The sequence below is a fragment of the Cetorhinus maximus genome, chromosome 7, assembly GCF_964194155.1.
Source record: "Cetorhinus maximus chromosome 7, sCetMax3.hap1.1, whole genome shotgun sequence".
In the NCBI taxonomy this organism is placed as follows: Eukaryota; Metazoa; Chordata; class Chondrichthyes; order Lamniformes; family Cetorhinidae; genus Cetorhinus; species Cetorhinus maximus.
This window is the reverse complement of record NC_135885.1, coordinates 65634776-65651167: the sequence shown is the minus strand read 5'-3', so window position 1 is coordinate 65651167 and position 16392 is coordinate 65634776. Positions and strand designations below refer to the sequence as shown.

The following is a 16392-nucleotide window of genomic DNA, read 5'->3' as shown; positions in this document are numbered from 1 at the left end:
ATACGTCTTTGAATTTGTTAGAAATGCTGAACATAGGAAATCATCTCACTATGCTCACAATATGGCTAATACAAAGAGACCAAAATAAATCCCCATGCTTGGTGAATCATTATAGATTAACTAATATTGAAATTATTAATAACATGGGGTCAAGATAACCAAAATCTGCATTCACAGTTGAAGTAAGCAACATTGTATACTATACTAGAAGAGTAAAGAATGTTGTCTTTGTAAAGTGAGTAACAGCAAAACCATTCTGTCATTTTTCAATATAACAGATATCTTTATACTGACATAAAACTGAAAGTTAGAGGTACACAACATAGTTAGTTGCACAACATTATGTGTCTTGTCCTTTGATGTTCAAGGGCACCTGATTAATGGCACTTTGTTTCTTCAAGGTTGTTTATCAGTAAAAGTCACCTGGAGAAATTGGTCAAATTAGCCAGAATAAATCCATTTTAGTAACTTGTTAATTGGAATATTTTCTGGATTGTTTTCCTTTTTTTCTCCTTTCTTTCCTCACAGACTAGGTGCTGCTACCAGTGCAGAAAGCAGCACGGTCTGCACTGTGGAATGCAATTCGTGTGTAGTTAACAGGCCACTCCTAGCCGTCACAAAAAAAATGTGTTCTTTCTGCTTTACCTTCCATATCTTGCCTGCCCATGAGTTGATAGAAATTGTCCAAATGAGACTATCAGTTTGAGTGATAGGTAGCCCTGGGATAAAAACGCATGATCCTGACTAATAATGATTCACTTGAGTTGTTAGAATAGGTTTCAGATTCAGTTGCAAAATATAAGTATATTTATATTTCAGGTACATTCAATTTTATTTTCATTGGATTTTATTTTTCATTGATTTCTTTCCTTCTAAAATTACTACAGCTATGCAGAGGTTCGAGCACAGCGTCGAAAAGACATCAATTTGGATGATAGCTCTACAGAAATTGTTGGTTCTTCAATTCTTAAGGTAATAAGAAAGATGATACAGTTCACAATTCTGGTGATCTGTTTTAAATACTTGTTATTGTGAAAGATTCTGTAGATATTTAATAATGATAATATTAAATCTTTTTAATATTATTTGTGAACTTATTGAAAACAATTGCTGCTAAAATTACAAGCAGCTTAATGGGAACAATGATTTGCTCACACCTATCATATATTATACTGTTGTTATTCTGTACAGGGACATGACTCAAGACTTGATACTCAGCAACATGTTAAAACAATTGAAGTGCTCACTGGCAGCCCATCACCTTCTTCTTCATCTCGGAGTTCGCACAAATCATCTCATACCTCGGTGTCAGAATCTGCATGTAGGTGCTTTTTTTCACTGTTACTTTGGGAACCTTATGGGGTATTTTTTTTCAATTTGCTACATTGATTGACTACTGCACCTGTAAAATTCTGTAAAGTAAAATTTGCAAAAGGATTCAAATAGGTGATTATGATATTTTTCTGATATTGATTTTTCCATTAATTATTTAATGGCCCAAATCTTCCAATCTCCAGATCATCAGAGACTGGACGTACGACCCAGGACCTTGCAGAAGTCCTGATGCGCTGACCTTCGTGCAGATTGCCGATGGGCAATTCCCCTGTTCCTCGGGACATTCCACAAAGGTCTCCAACTCTGAGTTAGAGTCAGCTCTGTGGGACTCACCTGAATAATTACCCAGGAAACGTTAGACAGAAAAATCCTAGTCTAAATCCTGGGTAACTACAGAACTGACCCCCAATTACTCTCACTGACCCCCACCCCGACTACGTCTCGACCCCTTGACTACCCCTGAACCCCACTGGCCCCCAACTACCTCCTGTCTCCCCAACTCCTCCCCCAGCCTGACTACCCCTCCCAAACTTACCCGACTACCCTCCTGACCAGACCTGGCCACCCCTCTCTCCACCTACCACCTCACCAACTGCCACCCTACCCACCTACCATCTCATCCACCTACCGCCTCACCCACCTGTCACCATACCCACCTGCCACCCTACCCACTTACTACCTCACCCAACTGCGACCCTACCCACCTGCCACCTTACCCACCTGCACCTTAACAACCTGTCACCTCACCGACCTACCATCTCACCCACCTCACCACCCTGCCACCTCACCTATCCCCTACCCTATGCACCTGCCACCTCACCAACTGCCACCCTGCCCACCTACCACTTCACTCATCTACCACCTTATCCACCTACCACCTCAAATACCTGCCACCCTATCCACTTACTTCACCTACCCTCCCCCCTCACCTACTCACTTGAGCCACCTACCCGCCCTACCACCCTAACCATTGACTCATTCATCCACTCAACCATTCACTAACATTCACACTGGATGTTTAAACTTACCATACGGCAACTAGTGTTGTAAAAAGAGGGCATGCCTTGTCTTCCCCCCGCACTACAGCACTGTGGAGTGGAGTTCTCCAAGGAATGCTGCGCTCCGCATTTTGGAAAAGTTGAGCCTGGAGAAAATGTGGAGCAGTGTCGAGGCGGGGGGAAGTTCGAGGGGAGTGGCGATGATTGCCACTCTGCGGAAGATCCAGGTCAATGTGTATGATCAACATATTAATTTGGTTATACTTATTTAGAAATTGTGGGAGTGCTTTGTGACCATATCTATAATTTAAACCTGGTGTCTAATTTCTTTCTCAGCAACACAAAGTAAACTACTCTCAGAGACTAGCGATCCATCCTTGCAGACGAAACCAACAGTACAACAAGATATAGGAATTCAGCAACATCAGCCTGCCAGCAACCAGGTGGGGATTTGCCATTGTTTAGTCACAGAACATGCTGATGAATTACTATTGGAAAACATTAAGGAAAATATTGATAATTAACTAAAAATCCATTGTCAGGAGGAGGAGTGCTTCTTTAGATTCCGCAAGGAAAACTTGATGTCTCCTCCTTTTCTGATGGTGAGGGCCTCCTAAATCCCTGCTCCATGAATCTCCTGAGTGCCACATACTCTTCCTCCGCTCCTGGCAAGTAACCTCATGCCACCTGACATTCGGTACTCCCACCCACCAACCAGCTACTACCAGATTTGGGCAAACAACTGACACAGATGATGTCTGAGAGTTAAAATCTCCCCAGCTTCATGATCCTGTCGTAAGGGGAGTTTGCTGCCTCACCACCTGGCCTCACCCATCTGATTCCTATGCCATATTAAAATCGGGGTATAATTTTAAAAACTTCCATTATGTCTCCTTTGAGTCTTTTATGCTCTAGTGGAAATATTCTCATTATTGCATGCTTTTCATCTCTTGTATCATCCTGATGAACCCATGCTATGAACTTGTGTACTTTCTATGGCTTTAATGCTTTTTCTATAATGGGACACCCAAGCTCTAAACTCAATCTATGGTTTTTGCAAGTATATCATGAACTCTTCGCTGTTGTACGCCGAACCTGTATTTATAAATCCAAAAATATCATTTACCTTTTTACGACTTTATTTGCCTGCAATCTCAGGAAACTATGTGCTTGAACACTTCAGCTTTGTGCCTTGAACATATATTTACAGTCTTTGTTATGCCTCACAAAATGGTTTACCTACGCATTTCCACATTACTTTCACTTGCCACCTGTCTGCCCGTCAGCAGTCTTTTACAGTCTTCCTTCAGAGAAAATTAGGTTAAAAAATAATTCTTGCACTTGGCTTACTGCCTTGAGTGGCAGGCCCTCTTGGAGTGATCACAGTAAAAGTTCACTCTTCAACCTGCTGTCGTCTTTTTAATAAGCTATTGAATTTTTTTTTAAGAACATTTGTCTATTACCAACAGTGTCTGAGCTTCAAAAGAAATTCATTGTGAGATTGTTCAATGTGAAATGGCGATAGTGATAATGCAATCACAAAAAACAAGGACTCTGCCATGCTCCAGGTGCTTTCCTCTCTGAGACCTAGGTCCTGATATTTATTTGAGGCAATGGAGAGCATGATGAAGAGGATTTCTGGATTTAAGCTTGCAATTAAGGGGATATGAGCATCAGTGACAAGGCCAGCATTTATTGTCCATTCCTAATTGCATTTGAGAATGTGAGCCACCTTCTTGAGCCACTGCAGCCTATTTGGGAAGGTATTCCCCAAGTTTTTTTTTTACGGGATGTGGGCTCCACTGGCAGGGACAGCACTTATTGCCCATCCCTAGTTGCCCTTGAGAAGGTGGTGGTGAGCTGCCTTCTTGAACCGCTGCAGTCCATGTGGTGTAGGTACACCCACAGTGCTGTTAGGAAGGGAGTTCCAGGATTTTGACCCAGTGACAGTGAAGGAGTAGCGATGTATTTCCAAGTCAGGATAGTGAGTCACTTGGAGGAGAACTTCCAGGTGGTGGTGTTCCCATCTATCTGCTGCCCTTGTCCTTCTAGATGGTAGTGGCCGTGGATTTGGAAGGTGCTGTCGAAGGAGCCTTGGTGAATTCCTGCGTGCATCTTGTAGATGGTACACACTGCTGTTACTGTGCGTCGGGGGTGGAGAGAATGATTGTTTGTGGATGTGGTGCCAATCAAGCAGGTTGCTTTGTCCCAGATGATGTCAAACTTCTTGAGTGTTGTGGGAGCTGCACTCATCCAGGCAAGTGGGGAGTATTCCATCACACACCTGACTAGTGCCTTGTAGATGGTGGACAGGCTTTGGAGAGTCGGGAGGCGAGTTACTCATTGCACAATCCCTAGCCTCTGACCTGCTCTTGTAGCCACATTATTTATATGGCTAGTGCAGTTCAGTTTCTGGTCAATGGTAAACCCCATGATGTTGACAGTGGGGGATTCAGTGATGGTAATGCCATTGAACATCAAGGGACGATGGTTGGATTCTCTCTTGTTGGAGATGGTCATTGCCTGACACTTGCGTGGCGTGAATGTTACTTGCCACTTGTTAGCCCAAGCCTGGATATTGTCCAGGTCTTGCTGCATTTGGACATGGACTGCTTCAGTATCTGAGGAGTCGCGAATGTTGCTGAGCATTGTGCAATCATCAGCGAACATCCCCACTTCTGACCTTATGATTGAAGAAAGGTCGTTGATGAAGCAGCTGAAGATGGTTGGGCCGAGGACACTACCCCGAGGAACTCCTGCAGTGATGTCCTGGAGCTGAGATGACTGACCTCCAACAACCACAACCATCTTCCTTTGTGCTAGGTGTGACTCCAAACAGCGGAGAGTTTTCCTCCTGATTCCCATTGACTCCAGTTTTGCTAGGGCTCCTTGATGCCACACTGTCAAATGTTGGCTTGAGGTCAAAGGCAGTCACTCTCACCTCTCCTCAGGACTTCAGCTCTTTTGTCCATGTTTGAACCAAGGCTGTAATGAGATCAGAAGCTGAGTGGCCCTGGCGGAACTCAAACTGGGTGTCAGTGAGCAGGTTATTGCTAAGCAAGTGCCATTTGATAGCACTGTTGATGACTCCTTCCATCACTTCACTGATGATGGAGAGTAGACTGATGGGGAGGTAATTGGCCAGGTTGGATTTGTCCTGCTTCTTGTGTATAGGACATACCTGGGCAATTTTCCACATAGCTGGGTAGATGCGAGTGTTGTAGCTGTACTGGAACAACTGGCTAGGGCTGCAGTAAGTTCAGGAACACAAGTCTTCAGTACTATTGCCGGAATATCGTCAGGGCCCATAGCCTTTGCAGTAACCAGTGCCTTCAGTGCTGTTAGGAAGGGAGCTCCAGGATTTTGACACAGTGTCAATGAAGGAACAGCAATATATTTCCAAGTCAGAATAGCGTGTGATTTGGAGAGATGGCGTTCCCATGCGCCTGATGCCCTTCTCTTTCTGGGTGGCAGAGGTCACAAGTTTGAAAGGTGCTGTTGAAGAAGCCTAGGCAAATTGCTGCAGTGTTTCCTATAGATGGTGCACACTGCTGCCACTGTGCTCCAGTGGCAGAGGAAATAAATATTTGAGGTGGTAGATGGGTGCAAATCTAGTGAGCTGCTTTTCCTGTGTGTTGTCGAGCTTCTTGAATGTTGTTGGAGCTGCACTCATCCAAGCAAGTGGGGAGTCTTCCATCACACTTCTGACTTGTAGATGGTGGACAGGCTTTGGGGAGTCAGGAGGTGAATCAATCACCAAGGTAAAGCCAGCCTCGGACTTGCTCTTGCGGCCACAATATTTATGTGGCCAGTTCAGTTAAGTTTCTGGTTAATGGTGGCCCCACGGATGCTAATGATGGGGAACTTGACAATGGTAAAGCTGTTGAATGTCAAGGGTAGCTGGTTAGATGTTTTCTTGTTCAGGACTTTCATTGCCTGGCACTTGTGTGACACTTGCCATTTATAAGTCCATGTCTGCATGTAGTTCAAGTCTTGTTGCATGTGAGCCTGGAATGCTTCAGTATCAGAGGAGTTTCAAATGTAACTGAACATTGTGTAATCATCAGCAAACCTCTCCAATTTTAAACTTATAATGAAGGAAAGATCATTGACAAAGCAACTGAAAATGGATGAGTTTAGGACACTGTCCTGAGGTACTAAAGCAGTGATGTGCTGGAGCTCTGATGACTGGCCTTTAATAACCACAACCATAATCTGTTGCGCTAGGTACGACTCCAGTCAGTGAAGAGTTTTCCCCGACTCCCATTTACTTACACTTCACTCGGGTTCCTTGATATCACACTTGGCCAAATGCTGCCTTGATGTCAAGGGCAGTCACACTTACCTCACCTCTGAAATTCTGCTCTTTTTCCAATGTTTGCATCAAGGCTATAATGTGGTTTGCAGCAGAATGGTCCTTGCAGAAGCCAAACTGCGCCATAGTGAGCAGATTATTGCTAAGTAAGTACCACTTAATAGTACTGTTGATGACACCCATAGTATGTCGGAGCTGGTGGATGATGGTGCGATCCACGGTGACCACATCTGCAGCAAGTATTGGCTGCTCGAGGGACTTCGGCTCAGAGACAATAAGCTGGAGTCCAAGCTGCGAACACTGCGACATATCAGGGAGGTGGGAGAGCTACCTGGACGCTGTGTTTCAGGAGACAGTCACACCCCTTAGATTAATTACATCAAATCTGGTCCATGGTCAGGGACAGGAGGGTGTGATTGTGAGTGAGGCAGGTATGGAGTCCAGAATTTAGCTTGGAGGAGCCTCAGCTGGTGCCCTTGTCCAATAGATACGAGGTTCTTGCTCCCAGAGTGGACAAGGGCACAGACTGCATGGAGGATGAGCGAATTGACCACAGCACCGTAGTACAGAGTGCCATTCAAGTGGGGGGAGAAAAGAGAAATGTATTAGTAATACGGGATAGCATAGTTAGGGGAATAGATACTGTTCTCTGCAGCAAAGACAGAGAGCCCCAAAGGCTATGTTACATACCTGGTGTCAAGGTTAAGGACATCTCTTTTCGACTGGAGAGGAACGTGGAGTGGGAGGGGAAAGATCCAGTTGTCGTGGTCCACGTAGGTACCAACAACATAGGTAGGACTAGGAAAGAAGTTCTGCTGAGAGACTACAAGCAGCTCGGGGCTAAATTGAAAAGCAGAACCATAAAGGTAATAATCTGTGGTTTACTACCTGAGCCACGTGCAAATTGGCGTAGGGTAAATAAGATTAGAGGTAAATGCATGGCAGAAATGGGTTCTGATTCATGGGGCACTGGCACCAATACTGGGGAAGGAGAGAGCTGTTCTGTTTGGACGGGCTTCATTTGAACCATGCTGGGACCTGTGTCCTGGCAAATTGTATAACTAGGGTTGTAGATAGGCCTTTAAACTAATTAGTGGGGGGGAGGGTTCAATTGAAGGGAAATTTAGAAAATCAAAATTAAACAAGAGAGCAGAGGTGTGGGGTAGTGAAGAGGTGAATGATAATAAAAAGTGTGACAGGAAGGGGCAGAAAATATAAGCAGAAGAGTGTAGCAGAAACTAGAACCAGAATGAGTAATAATGGTAAAAAGTCAAAGCTTAAGGCTCTTTATCTGAATGCATGCAGTATTTGTAACAAGATAGATGAGTTGATGGCACAAATAGAAATAAATGGATATGACTTAATAGCTATTACGGAGACGTGGTTGCAGGGTGACCAAGACTGGGAACTCAATATTCAAGGGTATTCGACATTCCGGAAAAATAGGCAAAAAGGAAAAGGAGGTGGGGTAGCTTTGTTAATAAAGGAAGATATCAGTGCGGTGGTGACTAATGATATATATGGAATAGACTGTGATGTGGAAGCAGTTTGGGTGGAAATAAGGAATAGCAAGGGGAAGAAGTCATAGGTGGGAGTCGTCTATAGGTCCCCGAAGAGTTGCCTCACTGTAGGACAAAGTATAAATTGGGAAATGTATAAATTGGAAACATTGCCAATTTGGCAATAAGGCCAATAAAGGCATACAAGTTGCACATTGGGTTGAGCAGACAGGTAGTAACACAGCAGGGAGCCAGTCATGGCTGCCTCATGAAATTAATTAGGCCCATAAAAGGGGGAAATGACTGAAAGGCCCACTCAGCCATTGGCACACGATGCCATTGGGTATACACAGGTTGTGGGCAGAGTGTTCAGAAAACACTTAGGCATTGCAGGACCATGAGACCGAACATTATTGGGATTCCCACTGAGCGTAATGAAAGCAATAGTTGGTAATGGGAACATGGCTCTTAATTTTTGGGTCTTGTGGCAAGCAACATTCTCAGCAGGAGAAGCAGAACCCTGAGGAGGTAATAATGAGGGATGAGGCAGGAAAGCAACAGAAGCCTTATCCCCAGCATAAGATCTACCAGTGAAGACAAAGCTACCTTGAACCAGTACCACAGCAACTCTCCAGGCAGTTGGTCACTGCCCTCATGGCAGAAAGCCTCTCATCTCACAGCATTGCTCTCCATGCCCTGCCAGTAGCTGTTAAAGTCACTGTACCTATAATTTATTAGCCTTAGTGTCTTGCCAAGGATCAGCTGCAGACCTTGGTAGTGTTTCACAAACTGCATCTCACAGGTCACTGATGCATTCTTTGCCAGAACTAAACAGTACATTCAATTACAGAAAGATGGGGCCACACAGGTACAAAGATCAATGGGTTTCACTTCCATAGCTGGATTTCCCCAGGTGCAGTGAGTAATCCATTGTGCCCATGTGGCTATCAAGTCATCAAGTGACCAGCCAGTGAGATTCGTCAACAGGAAAGGCATCCACTCCCTCAATATTCAGCTGGACTCCAACTACAAAAAGAACTTTCTGCGCCTATGCTCTCGCTTTCCTGGCAGCTCCCTTGACTCCTTCATCCTTCAGTAGAGCAGGGTGCTGCAGTCTTCATTCCACCCCAGCCTCCCCAAACTACGTGGATGGATTTTAGGGGACAAGGGATATCCCTTGAAGAGGTGGCAACTCACCCTTTTATGAGACTCAAGACAGAGCCACACAGCACTACTAGCAAAGCCTTCTGCTTATAAGGACCACCATCGAACAGGCCACGTGCTCTCCAAAACATGGCCAGCCAGAGAGTATGGACCTCGGAGAAGATGAGGCCCTGGAATGACATAGCTCCTTAGAGCAAGAGGAAAAGCAGCATGTGGAATAGGAGGAAGAAGAGAAGGAAGATGCTGAACACAGAGGTGCTCCGACTGCACAGGGAGGTGGCTGGGGCCAGCGCAGTACTCAAGGGTCTCATTAGGATTTCATCAGTGCCAGGGATCATCTTAATCAGGCACCTTTCAGCTGAACCCCTTTGACCCAGGAGGACAGCATGGACAATGAGGAATGCACATCTGTCCAGAGGTTTTGCAGCCCACCTTCAAGGACCCTTGCTTCCCTTCACTTTGTCTTCCCTCTTTTCCTGTCTTGCCATTAAAGCATGGAAGCTCACATTTCTGGCATCTTGTGTCAATATTTGCATAGTATTGAAAAAGAGAAGTGCACATTTACAGATGAAACAAACCCCAGTGACAAATTCATGGCTCTGGTGACGTGTTAACTGCCACTCTCAGCCACATATACAAATGTTTCCCTTGTGGCCTTGGATGAAGTGGAGGCAGCCTACTCACTTGCTTGTGGCTGAGATGTGCATGACATTCGTCCTCGTCGTGTAGTTGCCAGTGGGGTCACCTCCAGAGGTGCTCCATGGGTATCATTACAAGGGGAGTCTCTGCAACTGGGCTCTATAAGGGACCAAGGAGGCCAATGATGATGATGATGCTCCATGAAGGGTAGCACCCTCATCATCCTCAGTACTGCCTCAGCCCTTGGCTACCACTCTGGATGGCTGGAGGGAGCTTCAGATAAGATGCAGTTGGCATCCACTCCAAGCATCTCTGCGCCACTGACCAGTCAGGGGGCTACAGAGTGTGGCATACCTTCTGTGAAGGTCAGTACACTGCTCCTGCCTCTACTGTAATGTTATGACATGACAGATGTTGTGTGCCAGGCGGACCAAATCCACAAGGGAAACTTGGTCGCACTATCACAACAGTTTTGCAATTTGTATTTAATATGAGATGCGTGCACTGAATTAAGAAGTAAAAAGTCCACCAAGACCTTTAGAGATTTTTTTAAATTAAATGAAAGTATTTATTAACAAAATAAAAGGTGTCAACCACATACATAAGACTACAATTACTATTATAATAACTCCTAAAATTCCTAATCAACCTGAGTCCTAGTTACACTCCCTTTAAGGCAGCTGTCCAAAATAGATTTTAGGGCAGAAATTTCCCCCCGTTGGGGGGGTTGTGCAGGGGTGGGCGCGAACCCAATCGGGGCCATGCTGCTACTTTATGTGGGTGGGCCAATTAAGGCCCACCTAGCGTGACACTCACCCGGAAGCGCTGAGCACTCCCTGTGTGGACAGGGGAGATTCCCTGAGTCGGGGCCTGCGCTCTTTCGCATGTGATAGTGATAGTGCCACATGAACTGGGACATGTCAATGAATTTTTTTTTTAAATTTTATTGAATTTTTAAACACTTCATGAAACCTCATCCCGCCCGTGGATAAGGTTCCATGAAAAATGCGAAGGCCGCCTGGGCTCTTTGCCTGACCGCTAACCTTAAGGTTGGACGGGCAGCTCATTTAATTATTTGAATTTGTTTTTAACAGGCCTTAATAGCTTTTGACCGTTTGGCGGGCACGCAGCCAACTTGGATGCACGCCCACCGAACTGAAAATCTAAATGACATGCGGTGACGTCGGGAAGCCCACCCAACATCACCACACGTCATTTTACGCACCGGCGAGCGGGCCCCACCCCTGTTCGCCATCCCAAAAATTCTACCCTTAGATTTAAAACAAACTCAGCAAGTTAACACAATACTCTGGACAGTGGAATTCCAAATGGCTCTTCCCCAACTTCTGTTTAGTTAGACAACAGACTTATGCACAAATGCTGGAGGCTTCATTAAGGCTATTTAACACATTCCTTTTAGATCTTACTTGGCCATCTCCTGACCCATAGCCTTTCATTCTCCTTTATATATGTCTCTCTCTTTTTAATATGTAAATTCTATTGTTCCATACGTCTTTGAAACTACCTCCCTCATGATATAAAAACTTTCATGTTGTCACTATATATCATCAGTAACATTTGGGAGGAATAAACACATTCCTTAGCCTTGCTTATCTGGCTAGTTGTAAACTGACTGAAATGCCTTTGAAATCCAAATATCCCTTCATTTATTTACAAAATGCAAATTCCCTTTACACCTTACATGCTAATCCAGCATCGTTAGCATGTCAAGCACCTGGCTTCTTTTGATGATTTAAACTTGCAGTCTGCTTGACCACAAAATGTAATTAAATCACACACAGACAAACCCAGTTATACTTACCCCACACTAAACCTACTTCACAATAAACCAGAAAAAATTATGAAAATTATTGTACTTTCATGTCTCTTCCATCCTTATGACAAAATGGACCATCATAATTTTAAAAGACGGCTTCATTTTTTTAACCTATCTTACACTACCCACTATACTTATCTTTATATCCACACTATTACATTACCAGATGCATGCATTAACATAATATATATACAAATCCTTTGTTTCAACAGAGGTTATTTCAGTCCAGTGTCCAGGTTTTAAATGTCCAATTTCCCTTTGAGCGTTAAACTCTCAACAATGCATCTGCAATTAGATTATCTCGTTCAGCCACAAATATAATCGGTAAATTAAATGGTTGCAGTAATAAACCCCTTCTGAGCAGCCTTGCACTTCGGCCTCAAAATCTGTCCAGAAATTTTAAAGGATTGTGGTCTCTATAAACAATTGTTCCTGACGAATTGTTTGCAACATAAACCTCGAAATGCTGCAACGCTAACACCAGACTTAGAGTCTCCTTTTCGATTGTTGAATATTTTCTCTGTTCTACATTCAACTTGCGTGCCAAGTACCCTATCGGTTTCTCAATTCCAGTTTCATTTCCTTGCAAAAGCACAGCACCAATGCCTACTTCACTTGCGCAATGGCCAACTTAACTTGCATGGCATAATTGGGCACTGCCAAAACTGGTGTTATAGTTAATACAGTTTTAAACTGCCACATGCCTTCTGACATTCCTGTGTCCATTGAAACTTCTTGTTTTTTTTTAATAGCTCAGTCAATGGAGCAACCACACTGCTAAAATTTGGTACAAATTTCTGGTAAAACCCACTCATGCCCAGAAATCTCAAAACTTCTCATTTTGTTGTAGGCACAGGGAAATGAAAGATGGCTTGACTTTCACACCTCTCAGAGCTACCTTCTCATGTCCAATGGTATGGCCTAGATATGTAACATGTGCTTTTGCAAATTCACTTTTAGCCTAGCTCATCACCAGATTAGCTTCTTGCAGTTGATTAAATAATTCTTCCAAATGTTGTAAATGCTCCTCCCTATGTTTGACTGAAAACTATCAAGTCATCAGTATTAACAGCACAATTACACAGTCCTGCAATTACTTTGTTTGTCAGTCTATGAAATGTTGCTGGTGCATTTTTCATACGAAATGACATGACTTTAAAGTGATATAGTCCATCTGGCTTCACAAAAGCTGATATCTCCTTTGCTCTCTCTGATAATGATACTTGCCAATATCCTCTCAGTAAGTCAAGCTTTGTGATAAACTTTGATTGTCCCACTTTCTCAATGCAATCTTCCAACTATGGTATAGGATAGGAACCCGTTTTTGGCACTGCATTCACCTTTCAATGGTCCACGCAGAGTCCTTGTGTTCCAACTGGTTTTGATACCATCACGGTAGGCGAACTCCAGTTACTGCAACTAGACTCAAAGATCTCATATCGAAGCATGAATTCAATTTCTTTTTGTGCTTGTGATAACTTTGCTGGACTTAATCTATAAGGATGTTGCCTTATTGAAGATGAATCTCCTACACTCAACTCATGTATAGCTAAATTTGTCCTCCCCAGCTTATTCCCACAAATATCTTTGTGTGACCGCAATAGCTTCTCCAAATCACTTTGGCACCTTGTCTGGAAGGTAACTCAATATTACATTTAAATTTTCAAGTACTCCCTCATTATTCAATTTGATTAGAGGAAAATCAATTTCAGAATCCTTCATTTCTATCTCTCTTATCTACCGCCACTAATACCTCCTTTTGGTCCTCTTCCCTGTTAAAATACTTTTTAAGCATATTTACATGACACACTCGCTGCTCCTTTTTTCTATCTGTAGTATTTATGAAGTAATTTAATTCACTCAGTTTCTTATCAATCCTGTAAGGCTCACTAAACCTTGCATTTAACAAGTCACCCAGTACCAGTGACAAAACTAACACTTTTCCCCCAGCAACAAAACTATAAGCTGTGGCTCTTCTATCTGCCTTCACTTTCACCACTTGCTGTGATATCTTTAAATGGTCCCTAGCTAACTCACATGCACTGTTCAATCTTTCTCTGAAGTTTGATCATAATCCAGGAGAGTAGTTTCCGAATTTTGACCCACCAATTTCTCATGAATTAACGTTAGTGGTCCGCTTACCTCATGACCATAGACTAATTCAAAAGGACTAAATCCAGTCGATGTATTAAGAGCATCACTAATAGCAAATAACAAGAATGGAATTCCTTTATCCCAATTCTGTGGATAGTCCTGATTATAAGCCCTCATCATGATTTTCAATGTTTGATGCCATTTTTCCAAAGCCCCTTATGATTCAGAATGATAAGCTGTTGACTTAAACTGTTTTATCTCCAAACTGTTCATTACTTCCTTAAACAACTGTGACATGAAATTTGAACCCTGAACTAATTGCATTTCTTTTGGTAAACCATATCTTGTAAAAAATTTAGTCAACTCTGCCACAATTCTCTTTGCTGTAATATTTCTCAAAGGTATTGCTTCAGGAAACCTTTAGACACATCCATTATTGTCAGCAAGTACTGATTTCCACTTTTCGTCTTAGGGTGGTGTCCTACACAATCAACTATGACCCTAGCTAAAGGTTCCTCAAATGCTTGAATTGGAATTAAAGGTGTCAGCTTAATCACTGCTTGTGGTTCCCCTATCACCTGACATGTGTGACATGTTCTACAGAATTTGAATACATTTCTATGCAATCCAGGCCAATTAAAGTGTTTTTGTATTTTTGCCTGTGTCTTCCTAATTCCTAAATGTATCCCTATTGGAATTTCATGAGCTTTTCTCAGTTTCTCATTTCTATATCCAGGTGGTATAACAATCTGATGCGCTTCCATCCATTTTTCATCTGCTGAAACTTGATACGGTCGCCACTTCCTCATTAGCACATTACCCTTAAGGTAATAACATTCTGGAATACGTTCTGCCTCTGTTTCTGAGTAAGCTGTCTGATATAACTGCTTTATGCGTGGATCCTTTTTCTGTAGCTCTACCAGCTGCCATGAGCTAAACTCTTGAGCTGCATTCTCTTCCATTCTCTCTTCCTGAATAATCTTATCAAAGGCAGTATCAGTTAATTGAACTTCAACACACTTTCCCTGCCTTTTAACTTCCTTTTCTCCCTGTTTCAACCTATGAGTTTGTGATCTTGTTATCACGCAATCTGGAAATAATCCAGGATACTTTTTCTGCAGCACCTTCTGTTGAAAGCATCTCTATAGGCTGCTCAACTACCATAGGCATCACCCACATCTATGACCCAGCTATATCATTACCTAAAGTAAATTGAACCCCTACAATGGGCAGTTTTTCCACTACTCCAACGGTCACTTCACCTGTTTTCCGCTTACTCTTTAAATTTACCTTCCATAATGAAATAGGTTTAGCATATCCATGAAACCCACTTATTATCACCTGTTCCTGCAATATTCCCTCTGAACAACAAATATCACTATCCCATAACATTAAGGATTGACTAGCCCCTGTGTCTCTTAAAATTTTAATGGGGAGGATTTTCCCCTCTTCGGGTGGGCCCAGTGGACGGGCCCGGGAGTGGCCGCACAATGGTCCACTGCCCAATATCGGGCCCCGAACGCGATTTCATGCTGGCTGGCCAATTAACATCTCTGTCACATGAGCAGGGACATGTTGAAAATGAGTTCTGAAAACTTTTATTTTATTCTTAATTAACATCAGAAACCTCATCCCGCCTGTGGATGAGGTTTCCTCAAAAATCGAAAGGCTGCTTGGCCTATTCACCAGCCCCACAACCATAAGGCTGGACAGGGAGGGAAAAATTCAATTTAATTAATTTATTAATGGGTTGAATAGCCTTCTTAATTGTCGGCCGGCACGCCACCGTTTCCGCATGTGCCCACCGACGAAATATCACGTGAGCGCGCGACGACATTGGGACACTCGCCCAACATCATTGCATGCTATTTCACACTCATGCATGCTGGGCACGTGCCTGCATGCCGAGGTGAAAATTCAGCCCAATGTCTTTACCTACTCCACCCTGTAGACGTGGAAAGACTTCCCCTTCACATACAAAATCTTTAAACATTTCTGCAACCTGCTCTTCAGAACTCGCTTGGATAAATTGTGAACATGTTCCCACTTCTTTATCTATCACTGATTCTTCCTGCTTTTCCTGTACATAAACCACTAGTTTTTCCTGTGCCTGAACCTCTGAACCCACAGTATTTTTACTTCCGGAACTTTTCTGCACCCCAATTATTGCAACTGATTTTCGCTGTAATTTCCAACACATTGACTTCATGTGCCCAACTTTATTACAATGAAAACACCTCAATTTTCGAGTGTCACTTCTACCCTCAGCGTCTTCCACTTTAGTCTGAGAAAAATCTTCCTGGGAATTTCCACCTACTCATTCTCTTCCCTGACTACCTACCTTCCTTTCACCTTCCCACTTTTTATTCTTCTCTGATTTAAAACGGTGGCAAAAAAAGGTTTAGATCTATGAAATAACTCATAATCACCAGCTATCTCTGCTGCTTGTCTTACCATTTTAACACTCTGTTTTTCTACATGAGTTCTCACTACCGAAGGAATTGAATGTTT

General features: G+C 43.2%; 1 protein-coding gene across 4 annotated transcripts in view; it reads left to right on the top strand.

Annotated features, from left to right (window-relative positions):
• Positions 1 to 16392, top strand: part of LOC144682849 (neuronal PAS domain-containing protein 2-like) — a 212620-nt gene that overhangs the window by 133355 nt on the left and 62873 nt on the right. For all 4 annotated transcript variants that reach the window (XM_078545639.1, XM_078545641.1, XM_078545642.1 and 1 more), the window contains 3 exons: positions 888 to 972; positions 1192 to 1321; positions 2670 to 2776. In XM_078545639.1, the coding sequence (XP_078401765.1) occupies positions 888 to 972; positions 1192 to 1321; positions 2670 to 2776 (322 nt within the window). The remainder of the gene's footprint in view (positions 1 to 887; positions 973 to 1191; positions 1322 to 2669; positions 2777 to 16392) is intronic.